General features: G+C 32.4%; 1 protein-coding gene across 15 annotated transcripts; it reads left to right on the top strand.

Moving 5' to 3' along the window:
• Window positions 1-523: 523 nt before the first annotated feature.
• On the top strand, window positions 524-8778 carry LOC119636210. Of its 15 annotated transcripts, none has more exons than XM_038031541.1 (6): window positions 524-1013; window positions 6351-6713; window positions 6863-6989; window positions 7054-7197; window positions 7295-8533; window positions 8612-8778. In XM_038031541.1, exons 2-6 carry the CDS (start codon window positions 6498-6500, stop codon window positions 8761-8763), a joined length of 1878 nt encoding a protein of 625 aa, XP_037887469.1. In that variant the 5' UTR covers window positions 524-1013; window positions 6351-6497; the 3' UTR covers window positions 8764-8778. The 15 variants fall into 15 exon arrangements, with proteins under 15 accessions (XP_037887469.1, XP_037887375.1, XP_037887385.1 ...); XM_038031447.1 differs by having other exon boundaries at window positions 524-1113; XM_038031457.1 differs by having other exon boundaries at window positions 524-1113; window positions 6348-6713.
• The last annotated feature ends 3085 nt before the right edge of the window (window positions 8779-11863 follow it).

Below are 11863 nucleotides of genomic sequence, written 5' to 3'. Positions count from 1 at the left end.
ACATCTTATGATGTAATGATTATCGATAGACGTGTTGGATACCTAAGAATAGCTTTAACCTGAAAACATGTATGTCGCGATTGATTTGCTTTAATCTCGTGAAACCTAGAGTGCTTTAGGGGATGTCGGAGAGGAGCTTACAAATCATTGATAAATATCGTTCTGCATTAAATTAGTCCACGCTATTAACCAAAAATTCACAAAACTTGAAGTGACGGTCTATGAAAACCTATAACACAATATTGGCCAACTCTGCTCTGATATATACATATGTATATATATATACATATATGTAGTTGCATATGTTATAGCATTTACTATTTGAAATCGTAAATAATTTATTTTTGGAATTTAATTTTCTTAATAATAAAAAAAAAAAAAATATTTTTTTAAAAACCAAAATCCTTTGATGCATAAATGTATGGTAAGCGTGTATGATGTTTACATCATTCACTTAACCCAATTAAGGTACGATTCTTCCACAGGTGGTTTGATTTGATAAAAAAAAAAAAAAAAAAAAAAACCGAGTCATGCGCAATTCAAGAACCTTTACTCTTCGACAATTTGACGGCGTATACGAAGAGAAATGCTGTCGTTTTGTTCCCTACATTTCGGAACAAATGATAAGATAAATAAAGGAACCGAGTGAAAATATCTCAAATAATCACTCAACACAATACTTTCGCAAAAAAAAGTTCCATAATAAATGAATGAATGAATGAATCAATGCGCATTGAGAACAAAGCGAAAATCGGGCATTGATAAGAGCGTTTAACGTTCGCTTATTAAAATTCAAATGAAAATAGTGCAACCAGTGTCAGTGTATGAAAATGTGTATGAAATATTTAACAATTTCGGTTAAACTATTGTGCTTTGAATGAAAATCGGAAGGAAATATTTTTCAAACGAAAAATTAACGCATTGAGTGAAATTTTGTGCGTTCGGAAAACCAACTGCATGTTGAGAAAAACAAAAAAAAACAGAAACTCATCACTGACCTTGAGATATAATACGTACATACGTTATACAGTTTTAGATTAAATAAATGTATAAAAACAATTACGTATTAACGATTGAAGATTAAAAGCGTTCGCATATTGTTTTACACTTGACGTATGTACATGGATTCAACTGAGCGGAGAAAAAAATGCATCTTCTTTAGTTTGAAAGAAAATAGGAAAGAAGAATGTCGTACATCGTCCATTAGTTTATGTCATCAGTTTCATGTGGTGTGTGTGTGTGTGTGTGTATGCGTATATATATATATATATACAGGTGACCTTCGCTTAACGTGGTTAAGTTATATCGTACTTCTTCGAAACCGTGTTATACGAAATTTCCAAAATCTTTATATTAACTAAATTATTATATAGAAAAATGCATTTTAATCGTGAATAATATAAAGAGAAAAAAAAGTTAAAAAAAAGATTGTGTATCGCGTCGTATCGAAACTTTATTCACGTGGTATTGGGGCCGTTTTACACGATGCCTTGATATGATGTATGAATGTGCACCATATACCGTAGCATGTTGTGTCGCAATCTTATTCGCGTTGTGTTAGGATCGTTTTACACGATGCCTTGAATCGATGTAAACCAGTGCAATGACTGCCGTAGTGGATTGCATCGAAATCTTATTCGCATAGAATCGGAACCGTATTGTAATATTCCGTGTTGTATCCAAACCGTACTTTCCGTAGGACACCTGTATCTATCTGATAAGGTATTTCAAGAAGACGTTAGTCTATCTACATATATATATATATATATATATATATATATATATATGGTAGCCATATGAATGAATTATACAAATACTTTGGAATCGAGCAGATGTATAAATAAATAAAATTGATTTATTGAGCACAACAATTAAGCTGTTGTTGTTATTGTTGTTGTTGTTGTGAAAAAATTGAAAAATAAAAACATGAAAGGAGAAAAACCAAAAAAAAAAAAAAAAAACACTAATGTAATTATTAAATAAAAAGAAAATTCATGCCAAGGTGCTGCTAGTGTTTTTTATAGTTTGTTATCAAACTGTTTGGTTTTACGTACCGATACGCGTGTTTGCATTTTATACGTACACAACGTGCATCACATGTGTATCTTTAGTTTATCAAATCGGTTATTATGATAATAAATTGATAACGTTTACTAATTTTATTCACATTTGTTGATTTAAGCGTACACATGAAGTACTGTGCACAACTTTTACCTAACACTTAAGCACTTAAGCGATATATTTTCATATATTGTTTTTTCTATTACTTAGTTAACTTGGTTAAAAAACATTTACACAAAGACATTAATTAGTCGATGATAATAAAATATAGATTCACTTGCAATTAATGTAATGTAATATTGTTTGTGATTTAAAAATAGTTTGAAATTGTAAGACCGTACGTCTGGATAGAAAATTTATTCAACGCATATCGATCGGTAATCGAAAAAAGAAATTTATCCTAAAAAGATAACAATGCAAAATTAAGCATAAAATGTATTATACGAGTCAATAGAAGATATAGAAGAAATTTTGCTTTCATCTATTTTGCTATAATCATTATAATCAAGGCGTATATTTCACTGGTCTTGCCGTAAGCTAACTTTAAGATTTACGCGTTACTTGCAAGCCATGGAAATGCAAATCGGGAACTCCATCCATTACATATGTATGGTGGGCTAATTGACAAATTGACAGAGCAAAAAAAAAAATAATAATAATAAAAAAAAAAAAAAAGTTTTAATGAACTTAATATAAGAAAGTAAGCAATAATACGCATCCCTTCGAACCAATCGATCTATAAGAAAAGCCAAAAAATTACTTTATTAAATGTGTGTGCATCAGATTGTGTTTGGCCACTTGGCCAATTTCTATTGGTTTATTAGCTGACTTATATAGATTATTATAAACAAAAATTTGTTTGTTGCTCACGTAACCGTCGTCGCGTCGACGTTTCACATCCATTTTTCAAGGTCCATCAATGGCCGTTGACCAACAGCGCATATGACGACTTTCAGCTCTCAACTTCATTTACCAATAAACATATTATACGATAGTGGTAGAGATAGAGAAGAAGCAGACAAATCGACTTTGCATTCTTTGCATTGATCAAGTTTATAGATACGCTTCGAGCGTTACACTATGTGCGCTGTGTGTGTGTGTGTGTGTGTGTGTGGTTTTTTTCTCTTTTCTTTTTTTTTTTTTTTGTTTCTTCTTAAACAGCCACTTAAGCGATGTCCCGCTCTAAGTGTGGGCATAAACTTGGTCAGAAAGGACTTTAGGTAAACGGAGTGGGAATAAGGAAACATTTGGAACTGGGAGAAAGTCCGCTGCAGCTTCTAAAGGCGGTCATAGCGATTCAAGATCGATACTATGTTGTTCTGCGTGCGGATAATCCTAGGAAGAGGGAATTACGAATGCTAGGAAAATCGCCTAATAGCCCTATGGACAGATTTCCCTTATCTTTCGCGCAGTTCACGCTGTAGCTGCTACAAAGGAAGACTCCATTCCATCCTTCTGTGTTGGGCCTAAAAATGATTTCATTTTGGCTATACCCTCTACATAGAAGATCTAGATATAATGAGTAAATTTAATCCCGCCAAGTATAAATTCCTTAATGAAATTATTGCGCGAATACTTATGTGAATTATTATTTTGGTATATTGAATTGTTGTGAAAACATTTTATCTGATGGGACAAATTTTTTGAGGCCCTTATCGTATAGTCGCTTCTTATTACCCAAATTGGTCTATAATAATATATAATGTGGCATAGAAAGTAACTCTACTATTATTATTATGTGTGTGAGCGGCCTAAAAGATCTATTGTACTCGTTCGTGCTCCTTGCCTTTTTTGTAAGCCCCTCAAGATCAATTATTTAATTCGGAAATTATATGGAACATAAATTCGTTCTCTTGATCTGCAATGAAGACACGTAACCATGATTGCCAAAATGTTTCTCAAAATAAATGCTTCTGCCCAATGGGTTAGACGCTATGTAGCTATGTACTCTTTTTAGGTTGAGATAACGGATAATGACCTTAAGGGATTTGGATCTTATTAGTTAGTAGTTTAGTATGTGCAGGTTTCGATCTGCTTAAGATATATTCCACAATTTTTGGGAAACAATTTTCTGTAAGTAGTTTATAACGAAAGCCTTATTAATATGTCTTTCACTGCAACGAAGACTTTGTCTTTGCTTGGTTATAAAAACAGAAATTGTTGTTGTTTTTTTCATTTTTAACAATGTGTCCCTTCTAGATTGGGTTTTTACTACTAATATACACTTTTGTTTTTTATTTTTTTATTTTTTTTTTTTTTTTTGATGTAAGGAAAACTTACAACTTTCTAGATTTTTTGATTACGAAATCAAATTAACGATCGTGTAATAATCGGAATTTGTTTCCCTCTTAGAAAATCAATGTAAAGAAAGCTAAATATTACTATTTTTCATCCGAAGAGTTTTTCATAACTGATCTATTGGAAAAATATTCATTACATTCCATTTACATCTGTCTTGCAGTCTTTGGGCTTTTCTTCGATGACCTCTCACAAGTCTCTCAAAATTTTAAGCCATAAAACTAATTCGTAGTCCTTCAAGTTCTCGAGGACGTACGTACATGGTCCACATGAGAGGTGTGTACGATCTCTTATAACACAACTGACCGGTCGTAAAGTGCCCGCTTACCTTATTTACCGGGATCGAATGTAGAACTTGTTGTCACCGTAAATTTTCAACGTTTAATATATCAGGTGATCGGTCACTCAGGCGGATGGGAAAAGATCGAATTTCTAATATTAATTTACAAAAAAAATTGCTCATAGGTCTTGTATGTTTTGTACTCGATCTTATGCACTCAGGAATTGTAAGCTTTTACATAACGAAAGTATATAATTTTTTAGTAAAATAACTCTACTAAACTTGAATAGCGAAATGTAATTTCCTGGACTCTCAACGCCCCATGTAAAAGTTCTCATGCGACGTAAACTTGTATATGGCAAAAAAAAGAGAAATTTTTACAACTTTATAAAGAAAATACACGTTTTTCGATCCACCCCCATACCGGGATTATGGGGATAGATGGGGATGGATTGTCATTAAAAGTATGCCCCTGCATGAAAACACGGCCTAATTTTTGTTTTTTTTTTTTATCATGAAAACAAATGAAGAATTGTATTAGGCGAAGTATTAAACGTTCCGCCTTACTTGATATTTGAGTATAGTCTCCTTGAAGAACAAAATCTATGCCGGTATCTATGACTTGCACAAGCATTGAAACCTGACAAAGTCAAAAAAAAAAAGAGAGAGAGAGAGAGAGAGAGAGAGAGAGAGAGAGAGAGAAATGTTACTACATTATTTAAATCATATACTTAATCACAGATTAGGACGAATACTTCAGGTTAAAATTGTTGTTGATAACGGTCGCTTTCATAAAATTAATTTTATAGTTTAGCGCAATACTTGAGAGTAGACAAAAGCCCAAAAAAAAAGAAAAAAAGAAAAAAAGAAAAGAAAAATCAAAGGCATTACAGTCCACAGGTGAATTTTTTCTATATCTCATAGCAATTATTGCGCTTAAGCGTTTCAAAAGGCAAGCAAGAAAATTCATTATTATTAAAAACATGCACGTACTCACCGCTCTAATCAGCCTAAATTAATGATGGTTGTATATTTAAATGCAAATACACATTCGTACACATCGATTTGGTCGTAAATGTCAAACGACATTAATTGAGTCGTTAATTTCCTACCTTATCGATGAAAGACCTCAGCAAAAAAAAAAACAAAAAACAAAACCCGCATATTTGTCTGTGCATAGTATTTAAGAATCCATACTTTTAGACATAACGTGATGCATTCTTAAGTTAACAATTAAACTTAAAGTATAAAAAATTAAAAATTAAAAAGAAGAAAAAATAAGAAGAATAAGAATAAGAAGAAGAAGAAGTAAAGAACTATAACATAAAACAAGAGCACATACGCGTAAACCCTTAGACGAGCGTCACATCGAAACGGGAAACATGTTTATTAACACATAAGACATATGCATGGCGATGAAAATAGATTCGTTCCATACCCTTCATGCTCTTACTTTATTACTTACCATTATTCTATATGCGCATGTTCATTTTTCTGCAATAACTATCGCCTTCAGATTTGAATAAAATCCAATATAAATTTTATTATGTTTCCGATTGAAATCTTATTGATAGGAAAGCTGGTTGCTGGTCGCTGGTTCCTCTGTAAAGGGCTCGCTGTACATTAAATGTACAATATATATATTTTTTTTTATCTTTTTATTTTTTCATATTTTTCTTCTATGGCATCATTATATTAACCTTGTAAGCAGCGTAATGATCATTTACTTTACTAAATTTATGGACGAATTGATTTTTTATGAACGCATTCAAGTTTCTCAAAAAAGCATATATAAAACTCAAGCATTGAAATAGATTTCGTGCAGACCTTTTGATTTCATAGCCTTCATCAGCGAACAATGGCGACCGGCTCTGATAAAGGTAAAGAAGAATTATGCTTACCGGTCTATCGTGCGACGACTTTACCACTCGAAGATTCAAAAAATAATTACACAGTAAAATATTTAAAACCTAAGAAAAAGCGACGTCACGATAAAAGCGATTTAGGCGAGAACTTTATAGCTCCTGATGGTGGCTGGGCTTGGTTAGTGTGCATCGCTGCGGGCATATCAAATGTAAGTGTTATTGATTTCAGGCCATTTCTCTTCTCTCTTCGCTTTTTTTTTTTTTTTTTTTTTTTTGATTTTCTTACAGTCTTTATGTTCTTCTTTCTTTCGTTTATTTATTTTATTCTTTTTGTTTATTTTTTTTTTCTTGTTTACAGTTAACAGTTTATCCCTGCCTGGTATTGTTCGGTTTTATATTTCGCGAACATTTACAAGTTTTGGGCTTAACAAATGCTCAAATTACTACCATAATCAACACTAATCCGGCCATTTCAGCATGTTCAGGTGTGTGACTCATATTGTCAGAGAAGTAATGATACTTCAAATTACCAACAGTTTATATGCTTAGGTTTATTGAATGGACCAATGTTTCGTCGCTTCACATTTCGTCAAGTAGCCATAATGGGCTCCATATTAATATTCATTGGACTTTTCTTGACGGCGTTTTGCGAGACATTTCTCTCATATGTCTTTACCTATTCATTATTATATGGTAAGAGATTTGATTGGAAACCAAGAAACAAAAAAAAAAAAAAACAAAAAAACAAAAACTCTCGAATACTATGCTTCACCTATTCCATTCCCGATAGGTTTCGGTATGGGCATAAGTGTCTCAGCCTCTAGTCTGGCTGTAAACACTTATTTCAAGGAAAAACGTAGAAGGGCAGCAGGCTTCACATGGTCGATAACGGGCTTTCTACCAATTCTTTTACCTCATCTTGTCACTTATCTATTGGCTGTGTATGGCGTTCGGGGTACAGTTTACATATTTGCCGCTCTCTCTCTGCACAGTTTTGCTTGTGCTCTTATCTATCAACCAGTTCTCTATCACGTTCCAAAACCAATAGTAGTCTTACCGCCATTGATAGCATCCGAAACGATGACAGAATGCAAATATTGTGCACTGCTAAAGCATAGAGAAGTAAATATAAATTCGTCTCAGCACTTAAGCAAAGGGGATGATGAGTATTCACCGGGCTTCGAAATAACTGAACCGGGGACACCCATGTTGTCGCGCGTCAACGACGGTTGGTTCGGTTCAAAAGTCTCCCTATCCTCGGATAGGCCGCGTTTACATCGACTATCATCCAGTTGCAAAGATTCCGAAAGTACTGCGCTACGTCAAAGGGACGAGGAAGAATTAAGGCGTGGAAGCATTTACAAATCGAGCAACTTTAAAAGAGGGAAAGATGAATCTTTGAGTAGAGGGAATTCATTAAAATCGGAATCATTGAAATGCACTTGCAATGATCAAAGAAAATTATTAAATGATACAAAAATTGCCGAAGAAGAATCGATGAAAATTGATGAGCCAGTAGATAAGGCAATAAGTATGACATTTTTCCAAAAGGTTATTGTCTTCTTTGATTTGGATTTATTAAAAGATTTCACTTATATTAATCTGGTGGCCGGCTTAACGATGATTAATTTCAGCGAATTGAATTTCTCGATACTTACACCATTTATATTAATAGATTTCGGCTTAACTACTAATCAGATAACACTTTGTTTGTCCGCTTTAGGCGGTCTAGATTTAACTACACGCTTCTTGTTACCATTCTTAATTGAGAAAATCGCTTGGGACAATCGTGTATTCTTTTTAATTGGCGTAATAGGCATGGCGACAGGCCGCACCATAGTCGCTTTCATACATTCTTTCCCGGTAATTATTACCACATTCGCAATTATGGGCATTTTTAAAGGTGTACGCACTATATTTTGGCCATTGATTATACCAAGTTGCGTGCCTCTAAAACGATTGCCGGCAGCATCGGGCTTACAATTACTTATTTCCGGTATATTCACTCTAATCTCGGGACCTTTCGTTGGTAAGTATTTACGTAAGTGCTTTTTCGTCTTCGTCTTTGTATTTTGTATAATTGTATTTTTATTTTTTTTTAATTTAGGTTTAATACGTGATCGTTACAATTACGCCGTAACACTTCATTGCCTAAATATTATGACTTTTACCGCTAGCTTATTATGGACGATAGAAGGTTTGGTACGCCGTTATTTTCGTAAACCCTCTAGTTTTTGCAAAGAAAATGAAAACTTATAACGAATTATATTTTTGATTTTTTATAATTACTTTATCAATTTTTACTATTTTAATAAAATTTTATAAGTACAACTTTCCCGAGTTTTATTTAATTATTTTCTATAACGCGCTACTTAAGCGAGCATCAAAAAGTAAGAACATTTTCCCGACACTTTTGTACCCCCACCACCTTATTGTTAGAAATCAAAAGCGAAGAATATCGAATTCCAACCCTCTTCTTTAATATTATGTGGCTCCGCTTATGCAAAATTATTTTATATCATATGGAAATTTTTTAAGTAAAAGCAAAAAAAAAAAACATTTTTCTTGCTTTCGACAAAAGGGAGAGAGTTCTTCATTTATGTGGACGCGTTCTTTGGCCAATTTAGCCCATGTTCAATACTAACCGACGTGCAGGAACTTTCAACATGTTTGCCATAGTTAAAATCGATATCTTAATTTCCGGGACCGAGAGACATCGCACAAACGAAGAGAGGAACATCCGCAAATCGATTCAAAATTTGTTACTGATCATAAATATCTATATATCTTATAGCGGCGTCCACGTGGGTAGTTTATACATCGCTTGTTTACAACAAAATGATAAAATATATGAACTCGCTTAGCTTAGATTGTATGCACTTTTTTTTATTATTATTAAAGCATTTCTTTTATACGAGAATTTTAAAGCATACTTTTAGTTGTTTAATATTTTCAATTAACCAATATGACACTTCATGTTGCCAGATTATCGTTGAAGAGGATTTACTAAATATAAAAAAAATAAATAAAAAATAAAAAATGCACATTTTCTTAATCATCATAAGTTTGTCAGGTCTCTCTGTACATATTCGCTATGTCGCTAGTTCGCCTGCTTATCTATTGTTATAACGCGTCACACTCATCACACACCAAAATCTGCATGGAAAACAATAATTTAAAGTTTTCCTATTTTTTATATAAACAAACATCAATTACGAAAACTGCTTGTGATCTCCGCCCAACTACACTTATAATGATCGCGAAATCATTGCCTTTTCTTGTTTCATCTTTTTCAATTCTGTACTAGTATACCCTGGCTATAGGTCAATTCGTCCATTTTGAATATCAAGAAATAGGCATCGAATACCCCATAAAGGGTATTATATATATATATATATATATATATATATTTGCTCAACATAAGCGATCCAATCGATTTAAGTCTATGTGTTCATCCGTGCATAAGAGAAATTAATTGAAAGTCTGATATGTACATACATTCTAAAGGCAACTGCAAGTCCTATATAAACATAATCCCGATTGAGCAATTTAACGCATACTTATTAAAGTGGTTATATAATATTTGTTAATGTATGTTGATGTATTGAATATTAAAGTGACTTGATAACTGACTCACTTATTACGTATTGGGCTGAGACGAATATACCTTTCTTAGCTTTTTCGTTAATATAATGAAAGACTATTCCGTCATAAATTCTATCTAATTGGATATACAGTCTTATTGGATTTTTCCTTGTTGTTTTTGGTTTTAAACAAAGCTTGCCACATATACGCTTCGTTTTTAGTGCGTCAGAAAAATGGAACATTGCAAGGCAATGTTTACAATAAGATTTCTATGGATTTGTAATTGTTTTTTGCATCTCTTATTTATTCTTTGTTTTCATTCATTACACCCTACACTACCTTCGATGCAAGATCATGTATGCAAGTTTGCGCGAAAGCCCGCCCTTTCTTATGCCGATCGATTCAAAGCTTGTCTATCGATCCTATTATGTTATATTCAACCTAAAATCTTCAACTTTTGAAATATTTTGATGAAATTCGATACACTGATCTCTTTTATCCCAAAAACACTATTGAAAATGATTTAAATTGAACCACTTCGCCGATCACTTTGCCTACTATAAAATGTCATTGAGTCTTGTAAGGTATTTGGTGGTGGTCCGTGACCTACAACAGAATTTTTGCTTGTTTTTATTATATAAATTTGTGAAAATTTTATAAAAAAATAAATTAAAACACAAAAAAAAAAATAAACAACATAGGATTAACTAATTGGAGTAAAAAATAAAAAAAATAAAAACCAAAAAAAAAAGGTGAAACATATTTTCCGATAAAGCGATGAAAGATACGATTACTTTACCTTGAAAAACAATGAGTCGCATAATCGATTGTAATTTTTTTGTGGACAATATTTTTTATTCACGTTCATATCATTTTCAATACAATATTTTGCTTAATTACATTATATTACAATATAATTATACACACAAGTATTTATATGACTTCTTCTCATATCTTTTACATTTTATAGCTACCATCTTCGATGTAAAAAATGTTTTCTTTTTTTCTTTTTCCAAATTCAGTCAAAGCATCGTTTTCATCATCCATACCCAAATGTTAATTGTTAAAGCACTTTTTTGATACCTTTTATAATTGTTATAAATATATCTTGATGTATTTTTAACGGAAACTTTATAAGAAGAAGATATATATGAACTCTATAAAATCTTAATTTGGATTTAACCATATCCTGTATTTGAGTTTCTTTCAAAGTTTACAATTTGAAAAAAAAGAAAGTATAATAAATCGAATATCATTCAACTTTTTGGAAATCTCCGATTTTCTCCCCCTTAACGAATATGAAATTATTTAGTGAACAACATTACATACGTAATCTATGGCCATAATTAAATGTTCATTGTAACATTTTAATGTTTTTCGGATCTATGGTTTCATTGCACCGAAGCACAAATTGAATTCAAGCTTAGTCTTAAGCAATGTTACGTTTAAAATTTCTATTTTCTCTCCAATCACAACCGCAACAAAAGGGGAATCGCTGCTGCTCCAATAATCGAAATTTTTGATATCCATCAATAGTTTCTATACGAAGTATTTACGAAATTTGAGTTATTGATATAACAAAGCATACTTTTAGGCGATTTAGCGACAACATATAAGATATTGTAGAAATTGAGAAGCAAAAGCTGTTTAAGCAAATAAGCTCAACTATTTAATACGCTCCAATACCCCGCCTAAGGCAGTTCGTCATTTCGATACCTTAGACCATTTACACTGCAGGATGTATGCGGACATATGAAACATTCAAAGGGATCTT

This window comes from Glossina fuscipes, unplaced genomic scaffold (genome assembly GCF_014805625.2).
Source record: "Glossina fuscipes isolate IAEA_lab_2018 unplaced genomic scaffold, Yale_Gfus_2 0, whole genome shotgun sequence".
Classification (NCBI taxonomy): Eukaryota; Metazoa; Arthropoda; class Insecta; order Diptera; family Glossinidae; genus Glossina; species Glossina fuscipes.
Note: the sequence above shows the minus strand (reverse complement) of the source record. Positions and strands in the feature narration are given on the sequence as shown.